The 27404-nt window shown below is 42.5% G+C and overlaps 1 protein-coding gene across 4 annotated transcripts; it reads right to left on the bottom strand.

The window, feature by feature from the left end:
* Positions 1 to 628: 628 nt before the first annotated feature.
* Positions 629 to 26775, bottom strand: znf507 (zinc finger protein 507). 4 transcript variants are annotated; one of them, XM_005447757.4, is made up of 9 exons: positions 26624 to 26753; positions 25872 to 26022; positions 24108 to 24174; positions 20506 to 22827; positions 18423 to 18540; positions 18204 to 18312; positions 7925 to 8029; positions 3839 to 3973; positions 629 to 2297 (listed from the first exon to the last, which is right to left on the bottom strand). In XM_005447757.4, the coding sequence occupies exons 4-9, from the start codon at positions 22822 to 22824 to the stop codon at positions 1838 to 1840; spliced, it is 3246 nt and encodes a 1081-aa protein (XP_005447814.1). In that variant the 5' UTR covers positions 22825 to 22827; positions 24108 to 24174; positions 25872 to 26022; positions 26624 to 26753; the 3' UTR covers positions 629 to 1837. The 4 variants fall into 4 exon arrangements, with proteins under 4 accessions (XP_005447814.1, XP_005447813.1, XP_025764004.1 ...); XM_005447756.3 differs by lacking the exon at positions 25872 to 26022 and having other exon boundaries at positions 26624 to 26761; XM_025908219.1 differs by lacking the exons at positions 24108 to 24174; positions 25872 to 26022 and adding an exon at positions 25823 to 25824 and having other exon boundaries at positions 26620 to 26753.
* Between the last annotated feature and the right edge of the window lie 629 nt (positions 26776 to 27404).

Below are 27404 nucleotides of genomic sequence, written 5' to 3' on the forward strand. Positions count from 1 at the left end.
AAATAAGCTGTGAAATGCTGGGTGTCAAATAAATGAACCAAAATCACTGCAGTCACTTCCAATCAGACTGGAAAACGCCAATCTGCATGCTGCTTATATCCTTTATCACGCAGCCTTAAAGGTCAAATCTTCACTTGCAATCTTAACACTCCAACCTCACTCACCACTCAGGATCTGTCCCCTCGACTGAACTCCAAGCCCCACCAAAGTGAACTCCTTGTGCAAGTTTCTTTCTGACTACTTGCATGTGTGCAGTGGATCTTCTCCAGAGCAAATTGTTTTGTTTTTAGAAAGAGGAGGATCAGGGAGCCAAATTTGCTGAGAGAGTGACCAGCGTGGTCGTGCACTGGGCTTGGAACGAGTACTAGGATGGCATGGGATGATTGCTCCTCACTTGAACTTGAACCTCCTGAATGACAGCGAGGGTCAGTGAGTGACACCCAGGTAAATATCATCTCCTCCAGATGTGTCTTGCACACTTTGAGCAACTTTTAAAATACCAGGTTTCAATTTTTTATGCTCAAAAGATGTCAGTGAATACTATTGCTGCCATTCATTGTTTGAAAGAGCTGGGATGAGGCCTGCAGTGAGAGGACACGGGACTACGCCAGAAACACCCCAAAACACGTTGACTTAAAAACTTTATTTTCACATCCACGTCTTCTCATTTCAGGCATGTTCAAGCTGGGACAGCGAGCCGATACTAGAAAGTTGATATTTTTAAAAACACTGACAAAAAGTGGAAATGTCCTTATAAAAATGTTATTATATACATCATAAACAGCATGAGCTATAAAAATACCTTCAATGACAAGTCTTAAAGTGAACCTAGCACCACAATCACAATCGAGTGATAATTGTGTCGCATTCGATATGACATAAACCCGCTTTCAAACATCGACACGCCGTCGTATTACAACACGAGCCCCGCCAATCCCAGCTTCCCTTTTTGTTATTCCTTTTGTCGACATGCTTTTACACCAACTGAAAACTGGTGCCGATCCAAAGGCCAGTTCCTGCTTTGCTCCGGTCAACTTACGCTCCACCTTTGAGAACTATCAGGGTCTCTGCTAAAGAAGCTACTTAACAAACAGTAAAGTTACAATAAGAGCCACAAAAAGAAGATATAACAAAGATCGTCGTTTAAATTGGCATAACGGAACTTAACATGCATTAAAATAAACAGATAAATATTGAAAGGTTTTTTTAAGCTGTGGTAAATGCCTTTTTAGGCATCGGTGAGTCTGCACCTCCACTACTTGGCTAGAGCTTCAACTCTGTCAGATTAAATACATTAAATACAGTAGCAATAAAAGAGCTGCCTTAGAATCAAAAATATATGGATTAGACTTGAAAATATGGAAATCTTTTCTGGTTGAGGGATCGCGTGGTTTTGTGAGGTATGAACACGTCCCTGTAGAGTGGAAAAAACGGACTTGAGTCGAGAGCTTGGGCTCCTCCCTTGAAAGCAAAATCGCTTCCCTACAGACACATTTTGCGTCATTTAGTGTGTAATTATTTGACACAAATATTAACGGCTTATAGCACTGTCAATTGTTTTTTAAACATTCCTTTTGAAAGAACATCGTCAATAAAACATTTCATCGTTTGTTCTGAAATGTGTGCACACGAGTCATCGCAGCCTTACAAACGTAACCTTTTGATGCAACAACCGAACCAATCAGAGTACCGTCACTGAAATGACTGGACTACTGTGATACAGTAGATTTAAAATGTTTCCTCCGCGGTCTCGCTGACGGACAGAAACCTAATGAAAAGCTTGTGAAAGCACAGGGTGGGGGTTAAAGTGAGGACGGGGAGGGGGGAAGTGCATGTGTCACTCTGCTGTTTGGAGGCTTGCTTGTGCTTCTGACTGCTGCTGCTCCTTGTTCAGGATGATGCTGATGATGTCTCCCTCGTGCTCCTTCATGTGCTCCATCAGTCGCTCTTTGCTGGTGGACTCGAAGCCGCAGATGCAGCAGCAGAACAAGAGCACACAGTACTCCATGCCGGGGCCCGGCGGGGGGAGCTGGCCCGTGCGTGAATGGCTCTGGGACTGAGACTGAAGCTGCGCGGGGTCCTTCCCCTGGGGGCTTACAGACTCGGGGGACCACTTTGAAGGATCTGTGGGAGGTGTGGAGAAGCCCACTGGGCTGTCAGCTGACAGAACAGCTTTACTTGCTGATGTGGGTGTTAGCGGTGGATCCGCTGTGCTCTTTGCTTTGTCCTTTGAGCGTGGGGACACTGCCGGGCGCTCTGCCACAGACTCTACCACCGCAGATAACTTCTGAGGAGCTCTGAAAGAAGCAGAGGGTAAAATCATGAGATGAAAAATAAGAAGCCTCACTCTTGGTTACTGGTGTCACCCTCAGCGTTTGTACGGCACTGACATTTTACAGGGTTTCTTTTCCTCCCCCGACTGGGAGGACGGTCAGGTCGCTGTACCGGCCGTCCTCGTAGTAAAAAGTAAAAATAAGTGCAAAGTGCAGACTAACACAGTTGTTTAATTTTGTGGGTGTAGAACATGTGTAGAGGTCAGAGGTCAAATGTGACATATGTTAAATCTTTATATGGTACTTTCTATATATTGGCAATACACAGCACACTTGTAAGAATCATAGTTTCCAAGTTAAAAGGCTTTTTGCCAATTTTCCACCAATAAATCATCATCAGTCATTGAGCACCTTGGTAAAAATAAATGGTAAATGGCCTGTATTTGTATAGCACTTTACTTAGTCCCTATGGACCCCAAAGTGCTTTACACTACATTCAGTCATCCACACATTCACACACTGGTGATGGCAAGCTACATTGTAGCCACAGCCACCCTGGGGCGCACTGACAGAGGCGAGGCTGCCGGACACTGGCGCCACCGGGCCCTCTGACCACCACCAGTAGGCAACAGGCGAAGTGTCTTGCCCAAGGACACCACGGCCGAGACTGTCGGAGCTGGGACAGTGGAAACAGTGGATGCAAAGCAAATTTTAAATGGGACTCAGGGGTATACAATATTTAAAAATTAAAAATAATTACATTAAAATAGCTCATAATACTGTAAACAATCCAGCAGCACTTCCAAACAAACTTGTTCAGTGCTTATATTACTGTACCATCGTGAACTTTAACCTTTAACATGCTAACTGAGGCCTGCAGAGTCTGAGGTGGGACGTCCAATCCTGGGAAGACTGTGGCATTGTGTTAACACACCTGAATTCTCCAGATCATCTCATTTTTATTCATCAAGTATATCTGATCAGCAGCACCTCTCCCCCTCAATTCCTATGGAAGCAGTAAGAGGGTACTTTTACTTTTCACAGGACTGCATAAAAAGTTCACGGAAAGTTTCCCCATGGCAGTGCTTGCATGTGCATGCATTGCCACAGCTGCATATTCAGCACGTTTTGCACGAAACACTGCACACTACCTCCTTATAACATGAAATTTAGAGTATAAATGATGAAGGCAATTAGGTGAAAGCCATATATTCTACATAAAAACAGAATTATAGGCGAGATAAGTGATTATTATTACTATTATATGAACTTTTTCTGCAGACGAGTCAACAGAAAGCACACACAGCCAAATATTCACAGAAAAACTTGTGACAGCTACCTGCTGAAAGAGGCTTCAGAAACAAATCAGCAACACTAAATAAAATTATTTTCTTTGTTTACATGACCACTCCATTAGACTACCTTTAAAACCATTATAACCTGTATAATCCCAGGACGTGAAGAGCACTGCCAGTTGATTTACTGTTGACATTTACAAACACAGAGATAAAACTTGAAAGAAGGCTGAAGGACCGAGACCCCTAAACTGCAGTTTATGTGCTTACCGGCTGCTCTGGGAGATTGCCTCGTTAATGGCTTTGTTAACCTGCTCGTAATTGTAGTTCTGGTCTCCGGCGTGCTTCCACATGTGGGATTTAAGCGATGGCGGGTGACTGCAAACGTAGCCACACAGAGAGCACCTGAAAGAGAGGAAGAGGAAAAAATAAGAGGAGCAAAAAATAAATAATGGAGGGAATACGAGCAAAGGAATGAGAGGGGCTCAAGCTGAAGATGATTTAATGTGTGTACTGAGGTTTTACTAATCCTTCTACTTTCTATCAAGAGGAATCATCCTGACTGAACACTCCACGGGGGACACCGAGCTTGAGAGACGGAGACAAAGAGGGGAGAGAGGAAATCGGATTTGCAGCACGCTGCTGGACTCATTTGTCAAAATTAAAAGAATTATGGAGTTTTAGATCTATTCAAACGCTTTCACTTGCAAATATCATTAAGGATAAAGACATCATGCACCCCCTCCCCCCGAACAGCTGACTGAACACGCTCAGAACATGTTATTTATAAAACAAGCCACGATGTCGTTAAAATGAAATCACATAGCAGTAGATTAGCACGTGATAATGGCCCGTTTCTTTCTCCCAGTTACTGACTCACTTTAGAAAATGTATACTTCGGCTCCATCGTCGTCTTGAAGACGCGATCAGGCCCAGTTTATTCTGGAAGCAGCAGATGCTTTTTGACACCACCAGAAAAAAACCCCACAATCTTTTTGGAGCTGACAGATGGTTTTGATGGTGCATTTAAAAATTCTCTCTTCTGCTCCATTTCACAGCGTTGTGCTTTTGTGTTGCTTTGCATCACGCTTGATGCCTCGAGGCCTCAAAGAGTAATGAGAAATTTAAAACTAAATAAAATAACAATCTCCACAAAAGGATCGGGGAAAATCTATAGCCAATTAATCCAGCCCGTCAGCATCCCACAAAGACTGAACCAACAGCCGTCAAACAGCTGCCTCTGACAGGCAAAGTCAATCAAACTCTGCCGTGTTCATTTGTTTGCTTTGCTTCCTTTCTGCTGCTGAGAAAACTGACAGCACGGAGCCAACGACTGGAACCAGATCCACCTTCTACAGGTGAAAAGGAATTTTAAACGGAAATGGAGTTACAGTTATGTGACACACACACACGTGCTCACACGTGCACGCACAGGTCACCAGAAAAGATACAGTCATACCAAGTCTACCTCAAAACTCTGAAAATTTGACAGTACTTGCTTTTTCTGTGGTGCTGTAAAAATCAGACTTTAGTTTCAAGTCTTGAGTCACTCGTGGTTTCTTTATACTTTGTTTTCAAGGAGTCACACTTTCTTTTATTTGTATAGCGACCAAATCACACAAGCAGTCGCCTCAAAGTGCTTTATACTGTAAGGTAGAGACTCTACAGTAATACAGAGAAAACCCGAACAAGGCGACCCACCGCGTGAACAAGCACTCGGTGGGAAGGAAGAACCCTCCGGCAGCACCAGGCTCAGGGAGGTGCAGCCATCTGCTGCGACCGGTTGTTGGTGAGGAGAGGAAGACAAGACAAAGACACACTGGGGTAGTGATTAATAATATCTAAATGCAGAGTAGCGTATGAACCCATGATCATTTTAAGAGACGTCGTTTTGGTTTGTTTTTGAAGGTGCAACCCTAGAATAAGCATGTCTCCTGAGAGGTGAGTGGAGCAGACTTCACTCGACATGTAGGTGAAGGAAACAGGTAATGAGGAGGTGCTGTGTAGACATGCAGATGCAGAGATGGAGCGGTTTTTGCAAACAGGACAGAAAAGGCTGTGGGCAACGAAGAGGGAGGGAGGACCATAGATTCACAAGAATGGAGGAAGGTGCACACAGGTGCACTACAACAGGTAGTGTGTGCCCAGTTCCATTCATAATGTAAACAGGCTCTTGTTACCGCAAAATCTCATTATGCATCACTGTCGCTGCTTGTACAAACCTGGGGCATTATATTTGTTAATACTTGGTTACATCTGTGGCAGATCTCTCTCCATCCTCCCTCCACGTTGGGCGTGGCTCCCTGTGATTGGCCCTCTGCTCTCAACAGTGAGCCAGCATTTAAATCTGCACAGCGTCACAAGAGATTTGCTGGAGTGTGATAATCCGTGAAACCCTGAGATCCTCGACAGAAACCCATTAACTGTTTCTGCCTCACACCTGGAGACAAAAGGCGATCGAGGGGTTTGTGTTTGTTTCCTCGGTGTGGGATGACCTGCCCGAGGACATCCAGTGTCTTCTTTAAAATCACTGCTAAAGACTCATATCCTCCGTTTTTGGTCATTTTTAGTATACATTTTTTTATTTTAATATTAATTTTAAGTGTGGAATCACATTATTATCTTATGTTGATGCTGCACTTGAGTCATTTATAACAAATATATAAATTGCTTTTGTAATTTCTCCCAGTTTGTTCTTTTACTCTGTGTTTCTGGGAAGCACTCTGTTACCCTGCTATACAAATACACATGTTATTATTATTAGAAATCTAAAACTGAAAATTCAGACTACGTCTTGTTAGTTTAAATGAGTATTTGCAAAAAGGAGACTGTAAGTAATGAGCACCAGCAGTCGCAGCATGTTATGTCTAGCGTTCTCCAAGACTCGCTGTGACGCCTCGCTTCAGACCAAACAAAAGGTGTGAAAGTCACCTGAAAAGTCAAGATATCTCATCCTCTGCTACTTTACTTTTAAAGCAGTCCGTCTCCCTCAAGTCCCTCCTCGTTATGAAGAGAAAGAAGGCAGCGTCTGTGCCATTTTGAATGTATGGAAACGAGCGTTGAAGCCTCGCAGGTACCGAGGACAAGTGCTCAGTGAAGTGGAAATCAGCAATCAGAGTCTCGCTCGGGGTTGAGGATTTAACATTTTAAGGAGAGTCGAGTGTTGACTGCCGTTCACTTTCTCCACCCGCCATCCACTAAACTTGCAATCAGAAGCCCACTTCTTAAATCTCCGGACTGAGAGTGCACGCATGTGGTCACAAACAGGTTCTGACCCACACAGGTAACCTACAGACCTTTCAAATACCACTTTAAAGAAAATCTAAGGTCATATGTTTCCAAGTAAACACAAAGCTGATTCAAAATCTAGTGTAAAAGTCTGAATGTGTTTATTAATGTGCAAAGGACACAAGACACTCAACTTGTTTTTCTATACCAGCGGGCTTCTTCAGGGTTTCCTGCTGGAGTGAATTTAATCTCATCCTACTAACATATTTAAAAAAATAAAGGTTCAAAGGGCTGAACGTGGATCATGGCACATTTTAAACGGATCCAAACTGAATTTAAGACAATTTCACCAGTAAAAGTCTGTTTGGGCAGACCGGTGAGATGAACTGGACAGCGATTGGTGATAAGGAGCATCTGCTGGCTGACCACAGACTGGATTTTCAGGCTGGAGAGTGATCACTAACAACTGAATCCAGGAAACAGAATTTATGCACCTGGCTGATTGTAACCCAGAGCTTTGAGGCATTTTGCCTCCTGGTAAGGAAAAGTGTGAAAGAACGACTTTCATTAAAAAAAAAAAAAAAAGCACAACAGGTGTCTCATCGACTCTGAGAGAAATGGAAAAAGTTTGAAAGGGTAACTGCTAACGAGCTGCAAGTGAGCCGCAGCCTTTGGGAATTTTGTTTTGTTAAGAGTTTGGTTTGGTTTGTTGCCTCTTCTGGATTTCAGGTCGACCCCTGAAGGACATGCAAGTCCTGCTAGTTTTGTGTGTGATGACTATGAAGTTGTGTCTGACTGAGATCATTCCAGCCAACTTGGCTTATGTGTTTATAATTTTAGCTTAATTATAATAAGACTCTAGTACACTTTAACGGTTTTGTTTATGTTTTATCGACTGCACTGTTTTCACCCACCTACAGACTGCCGTCTTTGTCTCTGTGAATTTTGCCTCAACAGTGGGTGAAACTGCGGACTGTGGAGTTTGGAGGGAATCCTATTAGAACACGTGTTCGTAAAACAGCCCGCAGCTTCTTCTGGACACACACAGCTCTTCATTCTCACCTCAGAAGTCCAGCGGTCATTGTTATCATCACTCCCTGTGGTGGGAGCGTGTTTGAAGTTTCTCACCTGTACTGCTCCAGCAGCTGCACGGCCTGGTGCTCCTGAGGGTGCCTCCTCATGTGGCTCTTTAAACTGTTCATGTTGGTGGTGGCAAAATCGCAGCTGCAGCACCTGCCGGGGGCATTTAGAAATTAAAAAAAGAAAAGCAAAAAGAGAGATATGAGAGAAGACGGAGCAGCTTATTAAACTGGGAAATGCAGTTACAGAAGCAGCATTTTGAAGTCGGTGTGTTGAGATAAAGGACTTGGAGCAAAGAAGGCAGGACATTCCTACTTTAACAAAAGAAATAAATCACAGTGTTTTCTACTTTCTTACACTTGCACTGTGGCTGAGCGATGAAATTGGCACTTCTAGTAGCTTAGAGGCAGATACTGCACTGTACGAGGATTGCAGGAAGAGGATACACTCGGCTCGCTGCCATCAGCCGCACAGCATTAAAGTCAGAGACACACACACACACACACACACACACACACACACACACACTTTTCACTTCAAAATTGATTTCACCACAGTGGACATGTCTAGATTCATTTTTAGGTTAATTTGGCTCAAGTTACAAACTGGTTTCTCCTGTAACTACAACAACCGCAACATGTGGGCTGGATTAATTGCACCTATTAATATTTCAGCAACTGTAATTCAAGGAGAGAACAAACTGTGAATTTATCATAAATTATTTATGGGGCTTTGGTTTATTGTGTGCTACATGGAAATGAATGTGGCCTTGCCCCGAGAAACTTAAACTTGTAGAAAGGTAACGCTTCCAAGTTTGGAGCTTTTGAGAAAGCAACAGGGAAACTGTAAATTCAAATTAAAACAGCTTTGAGAGAATTTTTGTTTCCTTTTTCTACCAAACTCATTTAAACATCTTTTTAATAACGAATTGTTTAACTTGTTTAGCAGGTTTTGACACATTAGGACAGAGTCTAGAAAACTGCTTGCCCCCGTTTTCTGACTTTATGCTAAACTAGGCTAAGCTATGGTAGCTAACACCCAGGTGTTGACAGCATGCGGGTCATCTAGCATATAAAAGGGTAGTTATATTGCTGGGTAATGATTTGTGCAACTAGTTACATGAGAAATGAGAACAGAAAAGTACTTATTGGCTGCTAACGCTACTAGAAATAAGAGTATTTAGCAACCTAATAAATGATTATAAGCTTACAGCAGAATGTTTTCAATCAAACCATTTCTTCCCCATAAACAGATAAAGTGCATTACATTTCCAGCTGTTTATTACCACCAGCACAGTTATGGTAATATTATGGGCAGACCCCGGAACGACCAGCAGGGCTCTACAGCAGATCTAACAGGGATCCTAATAGACTACAGTATGTAGTGAGCACTATGTTTTCATACTCGTGTTGTACGGTTTGACGAATGAATACTAATGAGAGTTTCAGGCATGATAATGGGCATCTTTGCACTCTGCTGTTTCCCTTCAAGTCCTGCTGTAATGCAGTCCAGATGTTATGCCATCAGATGATAACAGCGATGGTATTACTGTCAGAGTAGTGTTACTGTATAATGTTCAGACCTCATACTCAATTTCAATTATATATTCCAACTCCCAATTGCACGGATTTCCTCTAACAGCTGACGGCCTGCACGGGCTGAGAACAGCTCGTGAGTTAAAGGGGACCCATTGTGCTCATTTGTAGATTCATAGTTTTATTCTTGGACTCCATGAAAGTAGTTTTTCAGAATATAAAGTTCACGTGAATTCCTTATTAATTTTTTACTAGGCCTTTGTTCAGGTAGATGTTTATCTCCCTTTGTACTACCCTAACGCAAGTGGTTGGAGCTTCTGGGGGCTGAGATGAGCGGATAAGGGGTGCCTACTTTCAATCAAGTCAAGGATTAGAAAAGACAAAACTGCCAGAACCTGAGAGTTTAAAAAGTCGGAGCTTTTGGCCTACGTGGCCCAAACGTAACATTTCCTTCATACTGACCACATTATTTGAAACGTTGACCATGTTTAATATGAACACCCTGTATTGTCATGTGAATAAAGAAGGTTTTCACTGGACTCTATTAAGTCATGTGAAAAAACTACGCACACCCTTTGATTCAGAAGGTTGTGGAAGCAGGAATAACTGAGGTATGACTGTAACAGTTCTCACATCACTGTGGAGGAACGTTCCCTCACACTTTCTTTTTCAAAACAACATTTCTTCAATTAATTAAAGGTCTGCAGGTATTTGTTTATCCACAGCTCTCCTGAGGTCCTGCCACAGCATTTTAATGAGGTTGAGTCTGAAACTTGACTGGGCCACTGTAATTCTTATGTTTTCAAGTCATTCTGTTATAGATTCGCTGGTGAGTTTGGGATTGTTGTCCTGTTGCATCACTATTTTGGCCAAGTTTTACCCGTCTGACACGTCGTGTATACTTTGGTACACAGAGGAGTTCATGTTTGACTCAGTGACTGGAAGTTGCTCAGGACCAGGGGATGCAAAACAAGCCCAAATCATCACTCCTCTGAAAACTGTGATTGGAAGTTTGCATGAGTCGTGTCTGCAAACCTAAGCCGTGCTGCCATGTTTAGAGAAAAGAGGCTTTCTCCTGGGAACCCTTCTAAACAAGCCATACTTGCTCCACCTATTCCTACTGTGCTGCAATGAACCTGAAAATTCGACATGCCAACTGAGGCTTGTAGAGTCTGGGACGGAGCTCTGAGGTTTTCTGCAGCTTCTCTGACCTTGGGTCTGACCTTGGGTTCATTTTGCTGGGACGTCCACCCCTGCAGCTATGTTAGTGCAGCTCTGTACTAACACGCATCAGAGTGCTTCAGACCAGCAAACTGGTGAAACATCTGCTTTTATAGGAGGTGCTGATGATTAACCAAGCACATCTGATTAGCAGCACCTGGCTGCTACTTGCCTTTATAATTCCTATGGAGAGAGTAAAGATTTACTTCACTTTCACATGACTGTATGCAGCAGAAAATAAAACTAGGCAGACTGAGCCTGCTTTAACGGTGATGTAATCATACCCAAACACAAAGGAGCAAATTTAAACCAGTGTACGATACTTTTGGTGAAACGCTGCATACATCAGAGCGCACAGCGGCCGTGCGCACAGCACAGTGTTTGATTACTTGTAAAAACATCGCAGCCTGTGCATATTTTTACAGTGACAGTCTTCTGTGTGACTGATGTGCTGACTTTCAGCTTTTATTGGAGGATGTTTACTTCCAGCTTGGGTGTTGAACAGCACAGAACTGTAGCCCTGTCATTATCCTTCTGCGCTGCACTCGAAGCTGAAAGTCAGCACTTCAACCTCCAGTGTGCTGGAGCACAGAGCCAAAGCCACAGAAAACGTGGCAGAGCACTCTGTACTGCTCTGACATGACTTACATTCAGCTGTAGAAGTTTCTTCCTGATATGAGACACTTTAAACGCGCAATATGTGCATGTGAGCAGGCAGAAATGTGAGTTTCACCAGTTTAAGTGTAAAAGTAAAGGGTTGACCTTTACGTGTTGACATTTAATTTAGGCCTTTAATTAACAATATTCTCATTATAGATTAATCTGCCCATTGGCTTCTTGTTTAATCGAGGATTTGCTTTGGTTATCAAATGTCATAAAAAAGTCAGGGTACAGTTTTCTATCACACATCTGAAAGAAAAGTGGAGGCCTGACATTTGAGAAGCTGGAAACATTAAAAAAAGAAAAGAAGTCCAAATTGATTTCTGTCGATTGACTAGTCACTGCAGGTTCACTTTAATTTCAGGTGTAATTTGATCTGTCCTCATGAAAGCACGAGGATAAGGGCATAACAAGCCACCATCCAGCCGCTCATTTTCTTCACTGCCAAAATATAAAAAAAAATCTCCTGTTTCCACCTGTTTACATGTGCTTCCTTCAATATTCACACCTGCATGAGCCAACAACTCCCGACTCGGCATTCTCACACAAGTACCTCGCAGGATTTTTGATCACACTGACTCCAAACTAAATTGGAAGCCGCCTGACCTTTACAAGAGCGAAAAGAAATCAGGCGAACATAATTCTGACTTTACAGCACAAACGTCAGCGCTCTGTTAAGAAACCAACCTAAAGTTTGTGCTTTGAGTTAAATCTGTGCTAACACAGAGAGTGGGAGAGGGACAAAGTGAGGGCACGGTGTGACAGAGTGTGGCTGTGCCTACACAGGAGATCGCTGTGCTGCTGGGAGCATTTCTAGGCGTTTACTGCCCTCTAAAGGACCAGTTTAAAATGACATGCAAAGCTCAAGTATCTCTTAAAGTAATAGGACATGAATGAGAATTAGCAAATACAATTTAAATAGCTCAGTGTGCCTCAAAGGGGAACTCAAAACTAAAAAAGGCAATGCTCTGTCACCATGTAGAAGTCACAGTGAGCTCCAAAAGTGCTCTTTTCACTTAAAGTGGACACCAACAAACCCTTCACTCTACACTCATGCATTGTTTTATTTCTGACATGCAGGAAACGCCACTTTTATGCAACTTGCATCAAACGAGACATGCAATGAACCTGAGAAACTGGAGAGCTTTCAGTCTACTTCCCTGATGTATCAGCGTCTTGCTAAAGGTCATATAGCATTCCTGCAACCAGCATTATTCTGTACATTCAAATACACAAACACAGCATGACGGCAAACACGAAGAAATGGAAAACTTTCAAAGCATGACGGGCAGAACGTGAACAGTTTCAATGAAAAAGCCGAGGCATTTGTTCCCCGCTGAACCTGCTGTCTCAACACGGGAATAAGATCAATGTTAACCCTACACACACACACAGCATTAATCAATGATATCTGCAAAAGTTCTCTGGTGGTTTTAGGAACTTTAATATTAATATTCATTATGAAGATCAACTTTATCTCTTATGACAATGCCATATTAAAAAAAAAAAAAAGGATAAAGAATGAAAGTATCCAAGGAGCGTGGACAGAAAGCAGCTGGTTTTTCAGTTTTCAGTTCTAAAACCAAATGGTGAAGAAGCCCAGGTATTTAAACCTCATCACATAAGCCAAGATGTAAAAGAGGTTTTCGGTTTCATACCACTGCGAAGGATCCTCACTGAACAGAGGGCGTGGCTTATGATGCCTACAGTCAACAATGTAGCTTTTAGTAACCTTCCAAGGAACCTTACGCCCACTCACATCTTGATTCCGGTTACTACAATAAGTCACATGACAGGGTGAGGCAAGGTCTCACAGTAGTTCCACCCAAAACCTCTGATGGTATTGACCCATGCCTTTTTTCCCACCATGGCTCATGTGAGGCTCATGATTAATAGTAGGCCAATGACCCTCTTAAGGGATAACCCCCCACTAGGGTTTAAATATCTGGTTCTAGAACTGAAGAAGCTACTTGGATGAGAGGTGAATGTCTTCAGCAAACTTAAAGGGGTCACTTTCTGTCCAAGCTCCTTACACTACCATGACGTGGATACCTTCTACATGAAAAACAGAAAATGTGTTTTGCTTTACTCAAAGACAACGTGTTTGACCCTGAGGGAAAAGACACCAAAACTGTAGTTCAGAATTTAACTGAGTAAAATGTAATTTAAGGTCCAGTGAATGTGTCCATCTGCACACGTGTAAAAACCATCAAAGATCAAAAGTACAGACAGCAGCTGTAGCAAATAATTTTCATCGTTGTTAAGCTCTTTGTATGTTAGGACATTCAAACATTCAGCAGGACAAGCAAGAGCAGCCCACTGACCGGTCGTACCGCGTGTTTCTGACACCGCCCCCACCCGACAATAAACACTCGACAGGTACACCAGTCGTCCGTGACTGCCTGCGGGCTGCCTTAGCGCTACCACCACTCAAGTATAAAACAGGCATAAAACATGTTTTACACGTCTTTAAAAATAATATGTGAAATATGGACACTTGATAAATTACTCATGCTTTTATAAGATAATTTGATAATTTACGGCTTTAATTCTCCTGGAGAAAAGCAGAATCTGACCGTGAAAATCAAAGAGTGATAAACTGTTTGCTGCTCTGTGGTAGAGGGATGCATCTTCAGCTAACACGACAGCATTCACATTTGATCTGCTTTCACAGTTTGTGAAGTTTTGCTGTTTCCACCACTACATTAATCTCTATAAACACTTATCATCTGGCGCTGAACTGTGAGAACAACAGAAAGCATTACACTGGTACTAGCTTTCTGTTAAATCCACAAATTATTTTAAGATCCACAGACTTATGTGTTCTCAATTTCTCTGCCCTAATGTACTGCTGGACTCTAATGTCTTCAGACCACCTGGTTCTGTCCCATGAGGTCAGTGGAGGTTAATAAGGAAGATCGTGCCGTTGCTCCAAAAATCCAGAAAAACCTTCCTCACGCGATCAAATGTTCAGCTTCCACTGACAGATGGAAATGTCTTCAACTACTCAAACATCTTAACACTTGCTACTTATTTTAACCATTTTTATTTTAATAATTAATCCTTATCATTTCTTTTTAAATCTAAGTGTCTTGAGATTTTTGTGTATATCCTAATGTCTTACTTAAATGTAATAATCTGTATCCAACTTTGCTTATTAGTGTGAATGCTTGTAAAAGCATTCACAGTATTGTTGTTGTAATCTTTATTATTATTATTATTATATCATATTCCGTACGTTTTTGTGCATCTATCTCCTTCAAAACCGTTCAACTTAGAAAAACCATTCAAACACCGTTAGATTCCACTTCTTTTGGACATGACTGCTTCTATTTTTCTCATTTATAACATTTATATTTTTAATTTTATTCAACTTTTTTCAACAAAAATTTCCCATGTATTTTAATGGGGAGACCCTTCAAATCCTCATTCAACTTACTCATTTTCAAACTGTATCTACTTCAACATACGTTGACATAGAGCCACCATTCAAACTTTAAAACGAAGACAAGACATTCAACTATTCAACTTGTATTTATCTTTTCAATATCTGTTATACTTTTTCTTCAGTTCCAGTTTAAGTTTCATGATGTTTTTTCAGCCGTTTCAGAGTTTATAATGGGTGTGTATGGGACGGAATGTTGGGGCTAGAGTGAGACAGCTGAACTGCTAGAGTGAGAGGAGCGAAAAAATTAATCTTAAAATATTTTTTAAAACTGCTGCTGTGTCCGCAGCGTTTGCTCTACAGGTATGATTTTACCCTCAAAACGTAGCCATCGCTGTCCTCTTTCATCCAATGTGTTTACTATTGTACTAGGTGTTATGGTTCTTTCATAAATGTCACCCATGCACAGCCTCCTCCCTCCAACTCCTCCATAGACTCTAATGTTAAAATGGCTCAGAAGGTTCGTTTGAAAACCAGAAGTACAGACTGTCTTTACACTGTCACCACGTCCATATAATAAACTCCACAAGCATGAAAACTGAGAATTAGGTAGACTGGACATTGCTGTCGCTCACGGTGAAAGAATTTTGTCAATAGGACCTGTACTTTTCATTTGGGAGCGATTTGTTTCGACCTGACTTTTCTGTTCATTTTAAGCAGCAAAAGTGAGGTGCATGTCTGTGCGCGTGTGTATGGAGCCAGTGGGTGCAGTCACTATAGCAACCAGGCTCACACCTGCCTGCCTGCCTAACGAGCTCTCTCTCACTGTGCCAAGATTCATCTTAAACACTTCTCTTTCAACTGCTGCTGTGTCCACAGTGTTTGCTCTACAGCCATCATTTTACCCTCAAAACGAAGCCATCGTTCTTCTCTTTCCAACAGCATGTCTTTCAAAGCTCAGAGATGTAAACCTTTAAAAGTGTGTGGATCCAAGTGGAGGGATTACACTTTAGTCATTCAGTGATTCAAAGAATATGAACTTTTAATATTCATTCAGATGTTTTCTGACTCTAAATTTTCTGTTCTCATTTCTTAGGTTTTCCAAATTTTAATTTAAAAACTTTTCAGCTATTTTCCAACTTCTTTTGTGTGAACATCAGCTTTCAAAAGTTCTGCACTTTTGTTTTCAGGTTAAAAACTCTGTATTTTCCAGCTCATTCAACATTTTTATTTTTAACTTAAAATTCAGCAATTAATTGATTTCAGTGCATACATTCAGATTCAAGCATTCACACTGCAGTTTCTTCAGAAAATGCACTTTCTAGTTTTCTATTAATTTTTAAGCTGAAAAAGTCAAACTTTGCGTGTTCTTTGAATTATAGTAGCTTAGTAATGTTTCAAATGGATACTCACGTCACTGTGTTCATAAATGATTAAACGTCTAATAAAAACTCCTCTAGGTTTACAAGAAACCATCAATCACAATTCACCCAGCGTTGCCGCCACAGGCTAAAAGCATCGCAGGCATCACTAAGGGGCTACATTTCACTGGGAATGGGTCACACCCCCGGGAAGCTAAGAGGTTTGCCAGATGAGAATTGGGAGCAAAAATGTTATGCTATTTTTTTTTGCACTCTATGCATCAGAAACTGTTAAACTATGATTCTGAAAGCTTTGAAAGACATTTGCAGACAGATGCATTCAGATAAACAGTGGAGATATTGGAAGGTCGTTTGCTTTCGCTTGCATTAATGCTTGGACGACGTTCTGAGCAGTCGGGATTCTCGATCCGTGTCTTTGCTGGCGTTTCACACGTGTCACGTACTTTCAATGACCATCTTTAGTTGTGCACTAAGTGAGAATGAAAAAAGATCTTACTGGAGCCTGAATTTCAAACAGGACACGTATGAAACAGAGGCACGACCACAGCCGCTGCTGGAACTTTATGAGGTTTGCAATGGGTGTGGTATTTTTCCATATTGCTTTATAACTTATTTACTATCTTATTCTCGCTCGCTATCGCTCATTCTCATACATGTTCTGCTGTTAGACTTGGGGTTGTGCAATAGCTTGCTCAAAGTTCAGTTTGCGCAGGCTAACATGAACAGGAACCTTTACAATCATTATTTTATAAAACTAAAAAAGATCAATTTTAAGGTCATTCAGAAGAAGCTGCTCTGATCCTTCTCTAGCTCTCCACACACACAAAATCATTAAATACACTCACAGACAGATCACTGTCAAAATCCAAAGGGGAAAAAAGGCAACTATGTGTTTTACCACTTAAACAATGTGTCACACTGCAGGAAACCTCAAACAGATAACAGAAAAGCGATCATTCAGCTCTGCGGGCCGTTTGCAGCTGTTGATTCACCGTCTTACCCTTTAGTAACGATTTGTTGTTATCATCAATCACTCGCAGATATTTCCCAAGACTGTCTGTTTCAAATTCACTGCCGACGACGTGGCTGACGTTCTGATTTGTTTTTTCACACCCAGTGGGTCCAATTTCCATAGAAATGTAAGATTTCTGTGGAAATTGGAGAATCTGTAGTGATTTGCTGAGAAAACTCTTCAAATCTACAATCTTCATACACATAAGACTTCAGCATTAATGCTGACAGCCGTGCTGTTTGAACGGCCACGATCATTAGTCATGCTGACAAACTGTATTGTTCGAGTGAATCATGTACAGTGTACCGGTTCACCCTTACAAGAGCCAGTCACACATTTTTTTTCTTCTAAACTATCCATTTAGTTCAACATTTAGTAAGAAAGGTGAAATTCTATGAAAATAATCTTTTTAAATGTTCCCAGTAACATTAAGCACTGCACAGAGTGCATCATAATGAAGCTGCTCCCAGCTCGCTGTTGTTAGACTGTGCAAAAGACCTTTTAAAATAACCCTCATCAATGATAACTCTAACTAACAGAATATGCATTTATCCATCTATACACATATCCCATTTATTCATTTGTATCCATCCCTCCCTCCCTGGAGCCTACCTCAGGTGTCATGGGGCAAGAGGCGGGGCATTTTTTGTTCCTTTCTTTAAAAACAAACAAACTCAAATCTTGGCAATCAGGTGACAAAGAAAGTAAAATGCACGACCGGCCGAAGCACCACAAAGACTGTGGTGCATGACACAGGATGTGGCGTCAAATTCAGTGCACCACACCTGTGACAGGGGTGCAAGGTGTTACCGAGAAGTTCAAGCACTTAAAGATTTCTCTCAGGAGAAGCTTCACATGTATGTGCTGCTTAGACACTGGACAACAGGCGTGACTGCGTTTGGGGGAGGACATCTTTGCCAGCAACAAATATCTCACAAGATATGTGTCAACACAAGGCCACTAATTTTGCTGTTACTAACATTACATAAAAGGTTGATTTCTTACTACAATGATTAACTTTTAAAAACACAATTTAAAAAAAACTGCTAAAACTTGGATATTATCCTCAGGTGAGACTTGGCTAGTGGGAGGTGAAATGAGCAGATGGTGCAGGTTTTCTTTCACAACTCACCGATAAGGTTTGTCAGAGTTATGAATGCGCCGGTGGTTCCTCACCCCGACGTACGTAGAGCTGGTGTAGTTGCACACGTCGCACTTGTACATCTTCTGTGGACTACCTTCTGTAAGAGAAGGCAACGTAAACAGACTTTTACGACTTGTTGAGAACAACACCGAGGCATCAGCTAAATATCGTAACAATGGCGCCATAAAAACATAAAACACGTCTTACCTTCATCGGTTACCCGCTCCGTTTCCTCCATTGTGGCCGCCGTCTCAGTGACTGGTGTGAGCATTTCCACGTCACTGCTGAAGCTGTGGTGCTCTCTTTCATGGTTTCTTAACTGGCTCTAAAAATGAAAAGAAACAGGCATACTGTGAGATTTCTAAATAAAGTAATTATGATACACTGAATGGATTAAAAACAGCTGGCAGATTTCCCCAATGATGCACTTTGTGGTCTTTATTAGGCATTTTACCTCACACCTCAGGCACAGATATGAGAACAGGGGGCCTGCTTTCACACCTCCCAATTAGAAACTCTTAGCATAACTCCCATATCTGCTGGATAATATGATGAACTTAATAATCTCTGCTGCAGAGAGCCAGCAGAGCCCGATGATAGCAGCGGAATCAATACCTTTATCCTTCGCCTACATCCGACTGCTGCAAACTTTCCTTGCAGCTCTAAAACGTGCACTTCTAAATACCAAGGTACAGGTGATTTCTCAGCTAATTTATCGACTCAAGCTTTAATCTATTATTACCGTTTGATGACCGACAAGAAGAGATGCTGACAAGAGAGAGGACTCAGTAAATGTTCCAGTGTTGGGTGAAGATAAAACCAGAGGCATTATAAGCAGGAGGAACACTCAACAAGTCTTGAATAAAGCAGACAGCTGACCCAGCTCTGCCAGCACTGAACCAATCAACAGTCAAACTTAGAAACATGTCAGCTAAATATGAGCAGCCTGACACTATTCTAGCTAACTATTGGATGTTCAGTCCCCTCAGTTCCTCCTGTGTATTTCAGGATGCTTTTAAGCTGCAGTTGTTGTTGTTTTTTAAATAACGACAATATTAATCTCAATATAAGTAATAAAAATCCCAGCCTCAACATAAGGACTTGAAAGTTCATAAGTTAGTTCTGGAGGGAGATTAATGAAACAAGTGGAACAGACATGAGGGATTGTACAAAGAATGGGAAAAACTAGAAGGACAAATGTGTTTGTCCCAGCAAAAAAAACTGACCAAGACAAAGAGCCGGGACCCAGGAGGGAAGAAGTACCAGCCTCTTATTTGTTTCTACCAGCTGACACCACATATAAAACACAGGGACACGACCACAAGGTAATAAACACGCGATGCACCAGCACAAGCATAAATGCTGGCAACGATGGCGGCCACTTGTGAAGGTTACGTCGTACGCGCTATAAAGATTATCTGAGTCAAAATCAGGCCTTACCTCCAGAAGACTCGATAAACTACACCCAGTATACACACAGCTGTTTGTGTTGGTGGCAACTTCAAAATATCAAGGTTGGAGGCTGACGTGACAAGCAAACCATCGCTAAATGCTGGCGATGATTATCACAGCGCCATGATACAGCTATTGTGTGATAGTCAATACTAGACAATTATTCTATGTTAAAATTATGATTATCTGTGTAACTGTGTTCCCCTGCTGTCCATAATTTCCCTTTAAGGAGTCATAAAATAGTAACTCTGACAAAACATAACAGTAAAATCATTTAGTCTCTGAATACAAAAATATATGTATTGTATTCATACCTGAATACGTCTTTATAACAGCCTCACTACGAGAACAAAAGCAAAAGACAAAAACTCCAATATACAGTCTTTGTGTTCTGCAAAGATATTTAAAAAATGTATTTAATTAAAAAACAACATGCTGTTATAAACTGTCACCTCTGCACGAAGTGACCACAATCACACATGCATGCTTTCAGTTAGTCACATGGAGAAGATCGCCCACCACGCCAAGTATGTGTGTGACACATTCAACTGTAGCGCTGAGCAATTCATCAGGATTAATAAGCCATTATTGTGCTTCATTTGTTCAACACTGATGCTCTTGATACCCCTTTCACACCCTGTTCTTTGGGATATTTTTCATTCATTCCTTTTGAAAAAAGTCAGATAAATTCACTCCTACTACAACAATGTCTTCTGTAACTGAGGAGTCCTGGTCATTTACATTCTTCCACAAATCCTCATCAGAAAATCCTCACATGTGCGATGTTGGAAAGAAAGATTAGATTAAAAAATGTTTCAAATGAAAGGACCGCACTCACCTTGTAGTGGAAGGCATCTGGACACTGCTTGCACTGGTACATCCGGCTCTTGCAGTGGTGGATCATGTGGTTTTCCAGGTCTTTACTGTCTAAGGCGATGTGCTCACAGATGGGACACTGATACGGCTCCCTCTGCCTGTGCACCCGCAGGTGCTGTTTAATGTAGCCCTTATTGCCACTGCTGTAGCGACACAGGCGGCAGCGATACGGCCTCTCGCTGCCGGGGATGTAATCCACCAGACTGCTGTCAGGAGAGCCGACCAACCCGTCCATCCCCGGGACACTGGAGCACACGTAGCTGCCCGCTCCGTTCGCCGCGACCACTCCAGCTCCATTTTGGAACTGTGCGTTATCTTGAAGCTCTTTCAAGATGTCTTCGTCCGAGGCGTTCTGGTCTGAGCGCTCCCTCAGTCTTTCGATGACTGTGAGCAGGGAAAGGCTGATCCCGCCATTAGCTGCAGGCCCGTCGTCGTCTGCTTTGCCCAGGCCCAGAGATCCTAGAGCCTCCTCTCTGCCCTCATTACAGTTCAGCATAGCTGCTGCCGTTCCCACGTCAGACGCCTTCTGTCCGGCTGCAGCCACCTCTGTAGGTTTCTGGCCTGCTTGCGGGCTCTGCGCCTGTGTCGGAACAGTCTTCAGAGCTACCTTGGCGCTAGAGTTGGGCAGCTCGGGCGTCCTCATAGGCATAGCCACGAGGGCCTCGGCAGCCAGCGAGTGCAGGCGGAGAGACTCCGAGTGCGTCCTCTTGCGACCAGCTGGGGGGACGTTTTCATCCCGTGGAAGGTCGTTACTTTTAGCGATGGAGGATTTGATATCGGCTCCTAAATGCTGGCTTTCGTTAGTGTTTCCCGGACTGTAGCAGAGGACCACCTCATCTTTCACACCTTCCACATGGTCCTGCTCTTCTGCTTTTTTCTCCAGTAAGCTCTTATCCCCGTCCACATCTGGGCTGAGCAGAAGTGGGTTAGAGGCCATGACTGAGTCCTCAGCTGAAGGAAGGCGTTCTACGATCACATTGATATGGCCGGCGCTGTTGGGGCTTCTGTTGATGATCTTCTGAGCCGATGACAGCAAGCTGTCGGTCACAGAGGTGCTTTCATGATGACCGCCTATCTCCACCTCCGTCTCTGCCTCAGTGGTCACCTGCACCTCCACCACGGGCTCCTCAGACGTCAGGTCTTTGATGGGGTACTCGTCCTCTTCCTCTGCTGTTTTTGGACTTTCACTGAGATGAGAGCCTTGAAGATTCAGCTCTTCCTGTTTGTCCTCGACAGCCACGGGCATGCAGAGCTGCAGCTTGAAGCCAGTGGGGAGCTTTTGCAGGCTTTTATCTTGAAGAACAACTATTTCCTCTCTGGCAGACGCATTGTCAGGAGCCGCTTGCACCTCTCTCTTTGCAGAACCTCCATCTTCATCCTCAAAGATGGGATAGGAGCAGTCGACGAGGCCGGCGTGCTTCCAGGCGTGGGTTTTGAGCATTCGCTGCTGACTGCAAACGTAGCTGCAGATCAGGCAGCGGTACAGGCCATACTCCTCATAACTGTACCACTTCTTCTTCTGTGGTAACTCCTTAGCACTGCTCACTGAGCTTATCTTCACTTCGGTTCCTGCACTGCAGTTGTCACCTGTTCGATCCACATCCTGCTTTTTTAAAACCTCTTCCTTCGCCTCACTCACCGGGTACTTCCTCTTCTGGTTGTCTCCGTTGTCAAAGTGCATCCTGACGTGCGCCTCCAGCTGCTCGTGGTCTCTGGAGGTAAAGTGACACTCGGAGCACATGAGGATGAGGTCACTGTGCTGCTCGTTGTGCTGCTTCAGGTGTTCTTTCAGCAGGGGCAGTGTTTGGGAAAGATAAGGGCACAGGCTGCACTGATAGCACGTCACCGTCCGCTTGTGGTTGCTGCTGTTGGGGTTGGCAGCTACCTCTGCCACCGTGGTGGTCACATTGTTGTTATCATCACCTGACACAGGTGAGGAAAGACTGCTGTCAGCTGTGCTGCGCTCTAAACCCACCTCCTCCTTAAAGTTCCTTTTAATTTTCTTACATATAGAGCCGCCCCTCTGCTCAGCTCCCCTTTCCCCCACTTGGAGCGCTCTTTTCTGTCCCCCTGATGTGCAGCGACGCTGGGGCCGCTTCTCCACAATCTTGCTGAGCTTCTTTATGACCTGGATGAGAGAATCATCTGCTGGTTTCTGCTGAAAACCCTGGGAGGATTGTTTCTCTTTGGTTTGCCGTGTGTGGGAGCCCAGTGCCGACGACGTGGAGCAGGAAGACGAGGCAGCGGATGAGTGTGTGATGACATTAGTGATCTCCTCCATGACCTGGAAGACAGCAGAGAACAAAGAGTGAGGAATCTGATTGGTGTTACACGGTAAACTTTTTAAGTAGATGACCTAATTTATAATATAAATGAATTTTTTAGAAGTTAGAGAAAAGAAGTATGGCCATAAATGTTAGACATAAAAGATGGAAATAGCTTCCACATCTGAAAAGTGAAACCAACGTGAAAGAACATCCAAAGTGCATTATTTTTAGTGGTAGACAGAGTTAGCAGGACCGCTACTATTCAAGGCCGCTGGTGTTTATTAGACATAGGAATCCCCAGATATGAAACTGCTGTATTTGAACTGGGGAAAAAGACAGTGCTGGTCAAGAGTCCACATCCACCATCTGCCCTCAGTGCAGTTTTTCACTTTCTCACTCTGCAATGCAGTGTTTCTCTAACTGTGGGGCACAGACTCAGTGCAGGTCAATGCAAGATAGGAACATTTAAAGAACCACTGTTTAAAGACTCTTCTTGGCTTTGCTTCAAGCTCCATCTCTGACCTCCTGCTACCCTATAAGACCCTCGGGCAGAGGTCTTTTGTCTGTGTCGTGCCGAAAAGAGTGCAGAGTGTTTGAAGTTGAGGTCTGGAGGATGTGGAACAGCCTGCCCGGGGAAATTCAGATCTTCATGTCGTGTCTTAAAACAGACTTTTACAAGAAGGCTTTTCCTTTTTTTCCCCCTTTCTTTGTAATTTCCTTTGCATTTCTCACAACAGTTATTTTTGGTTTATTCTGATACTCATGTAAAGCACTTTGTAACATGAAATTTGAAAAGTTGTACATGAATACAGTTATCATGTAACACAGTTAACACCCATTAAAACACTGAGTCATGCATTCAGTTTAAGATATCTAAGACAAGAAGACGTGATCACTGGGGCAAAAAACCCACCAAAGACAACCAGCATCTGTCATGTTTGTGGAAACTTTCTTTCCACACGATTATCTTATTTTATTTTATTGCACTTTCATGAAGCCTTTTTTGTCCTTTTCCTTTGTTTCATCGTTGCAAAGTTTTTCTGTAACGAACAGAAACTCGCTCATTCAAATTTTTACTAACAGGCCACAGCTGAACGTACACCAGGCAGTCACGACGGCTGACTGGTTCGATTTTACTCGACTTGCAGCTGTTGCAAAGCGAGTTTCACTTTCCTCTTCTGGACAAAGTCCCAAAGTGCAGAAAAACAGCTTCATTCCAGCACCAATCACTCAGAGGATCAAATCGTAGCTTTACTATCTCAATATTTTTTCCTTCATTATGTTTTGCAATGCTTACCCGTTCTCAGCGTTTCCTCTGCAGAGTGCGCATATGATGAAGGATGACTTCTGCAGACCAAATCTACCTACAAGTACAAATACAGTAACCTGAAGCTGTGTGTTTGGAAAGAAGAAACAGGTTTGCGGTGCTGCGTGTCTTTGATGGCAGAGTTTGCAAAGAGTAAACAGTTAAAATGATCTCAAGCTACTGAAGATGATGTCATTCTTCTTTTCTGTCTTAATAATGTTCAGGAGCTTGATGAACATTATGTAGCGAGGTGTTGGTGCGCTCAAACGTCCTGGACTACAGGGCGACCATATCTGACTTCAGGACTTTTTAGGTGGATGATGATGAAAATCTGACACACAACTACAAAACAATGTTTCTGTGGCCTGAATGTTGAACTGCTCGCTGTTGTAAAGCTCTCCCTCATCGCTTGTGCTGTATGAAATCAGTTTGAATCAACACACTGTCTGGATTCCTCCATCAGCTGACTGTGGCTGTGGTGAATGGCTGTGGATAATTAATGGACTGTGACCACACTCTGCGACGCTTACTGGCTTCACTGCCAAGAAGACAGACACAGAAAATCTGTATCAAACCGGCTCATATCACAATATCTGGGGGACTTTTGCATTTACTGGAAAGGACAAACTGCAGAGAGCAGCTGATCAACACCCAAGACACTCAGAGTGTCAATCCTCATTTTTATACTGTACATACAGTAACTAGTTATCCAGCCGTTAATTCATAATTTACTCCAACATCTTCACACTCTGCGCCATAAACATGCTGTGTTGTTGTCAGTACTGTCTGTTGTCCATCTACACTCTCACTTCCTCATATGTGTACACATACTTAGTCAATAAAGCTGATTCTGATCACACATTTCAGGCTTAAGCTCCATATTGAATCACATCTACATTTTTATTGAATCGCTTTTTTTAACATTACATGTATGTATGTACATATATGCACATGTGTGTGTAGATGTGTGTTTGTTACTATGTGATTATTATTGCCTGTTACCTGTGGTAACGCAATTTATAATTAATATATTTTGTACTCAGTTATGAAGGTTCTATTTGTTGTTTGCGAGCTGCCGTTGAGATGCCCGGGGCTGTTGATGTGTTGTTTGGTTTGCAATGATGGGCGTAGCTGTGGGAAGCTATTGTTTTTTGTTGATGAGTGAGTATAGGGGTGGGATTTAATAAGTTTTCTTCGTCCCACTCCTTTCAGGTAAATTTTGTTTTTTGTTTTTGTGCACTTTATGTTTAATATATGTATTTTGTTGTGCCTGAAATGAACAAATAAAAAAAAACAACAAAAAAAAAAAACATTCAATTTAACTGACCTCCCTCTTTAATATCAATACTTTTGTATAGTAAATACTTTATTGAACAAAAGTATATTTTTGTGTTTTTGGATCCTACATATCCTGTTGATTCTTCACATAAACGTGAATTTTATCCTTTTTAGAAGGATTAAGTTGTATAATGTATTCCTAGCTAGCTATAAATTGGATGATCTTGTAATTTAAAAAAAAGGTGTTAACTATTAAAAAACCTCTTGTATGGCACACTTTGAGAATCACTTCCACACAGACTGCAAAACCATTTCGATCTGTCTCTGTCTTTTAAAACAAATCTGTACTAATGACATTTATCACTCGAGTATTTACCAAGAAGTTAGTGACAGGAAATCAGTCAATCGACTAATGGGATAAGTGTGACAGCTTAACTCCTTCCTGATAAGTCCTGTCCCTGCACAGTCAATACAGACCTTGTGCACCATGTGCATTTGTTTACATGGGAAGCTGAAGAGGAAACGGGCACATCTCCTGTGGCTGAATTCTTTCCATCTCCACGTGTCATAACATTGCCCTCCTTCTCACTTTTTGACCACAAACTTCCTCTTTCTCCTACTTCTGCTTCTGTGTGAAAACATCAAAACATGTGGAATAGACATTTGGGGAAGGAAAACCACGACGGGATGTCGTAGTGTATTCATCCAACCAGCTGAATTTTGAATTCTGTGATGAGGAGAGATTCAAAATGAGCTGAATCCGAGCTACAGTCAGTCTGTACTCCATTTTTATGCGCCTGCGATCAGTCAGCTTCTCTCTGGACTCCATCATGTGCTTTAACCCGTCTCAGATGAGCACCTGTTATGTCAGGATCTAAAAATATGCCATCCACTTTCACTCCCCTGTAGGATGAAGTTGCACACAGCCTCTCACTGTGAGATCTCACACAAAAGCAGCCTTTTACCCGCTGATGTGAGCCAACACACTGCTGCTGCCTTCACGCTACAAAAACATTTTCACGTTTTTAAAAGATGGGAAAAGTCAAAAGGAGCCTGGCACACGCTGTTAGCTCCGCTGTTAGCCTCACAGCCTGCTAGTCAAACACACACACGAGTCTCACACACTGCTAGCAGAGAGACACATGAATGTACAAGGACGCGTCCGTGCTGCTTGTGGTTAATGGGTAACGGAGGAGCGCGAAGGTGTGTGGAAATAAAAATATACTCACGGAGACGTTTGGCGCTCTTTGTCCTCAGCACATAAAACCGCTTTCTTTTATTCGTTAGCCATAAAAAGTGGCCCCTCTCTCTCTCTCCCACATTGCAAAATGGCGAGGATGGAATAACAGTCACGTGACTCGGAGTCTGAGTCAGGTGACCGACGCCGACCGATGATTGACAGGCTGTCTTGCTGTTGCCTTCAAGTGCCCCTCGTAAAAAGCAGCGCTTTTAACTTTTCTTGCAACCTAACCAACCAGTGCAGTAATTTCCACAATAAAGAGCATATTTTTAAGTTCTTAAATTAAGACGATAACCAGAGGCGTTGCTTAGGCCCAGGACAGTGGGGGGCCCCAAAGAGCTGACAAACTTTACTCAATCTACTCAATCTAGCTGCCAGGGGTGTGCATAAAATAAATGCTGCCTGTCTGAACTGTGGAAAACTAGCATCACATTATTTATTTTATTTACTGTGATATTTAATATTAAAGCCACATTTTTGTTTTAATTGATGTCAGATTATGGTAATAAACATAAGGCCCTTGGGGCCAGAACCGTCGGCAAAGCCTCAAATCCGGCCCTCTGCATAGGTTTGGAAAAGAAGAAAACTCTTCTTTCTTACCCAGCAGATTAACTCAACATCAGCCACTTAATTGAAGCGTTGTTCTTAAGTCCAAACAGCTCTGAATTGAGCACAACCTCCTCACTTCCTCTGTCAATCTGGTTGGGTCTAAGTTTAGATTAATCTGCCACATTTTTAACAACTGTCACCTATTTGGTACACCGGCACCA

This window comes from Oreochromis niloticus, linkage group LG1 (assembly GCF_001858045.2).
Source record: "Oreochromis niloticus isolate F11D_XX linkage group LG1, O_niloticus_UMD_NMBU, whole genome shotgun sequence".
NCBI classification, from domain to species: Eukaryota; Metazoa; Chordata; class Actinopteri; order Cichliformes; family Cichlidae; genus Oreochromis; species Oreochromis niloticus.

Bases quoted from the DNA above. Each gene is read 5' to 3' on its own strand.
- znf507 (XM_005447758.4), bottom strand. From the start codon at position 22,824: ATGGAGGAGATCACTAATGTCATCACACACTCATCCGCTGCCTCGTCT. The intron at 18,541-20,505 runs GTGAGTGCGGTC...TTTCATTTTTAG, and splicing joins CAGATGCCTTCCACTACAAG to AGCCAGTTAAGAAACCATGA. The intron at 2,298-3,838 runs GTAAGCACATAA...TGCTTCTTTCAG, and splicing joins GCAATCTCCCAGAGCAGCCG to AGCTCCTCAGAAGTTATCTG.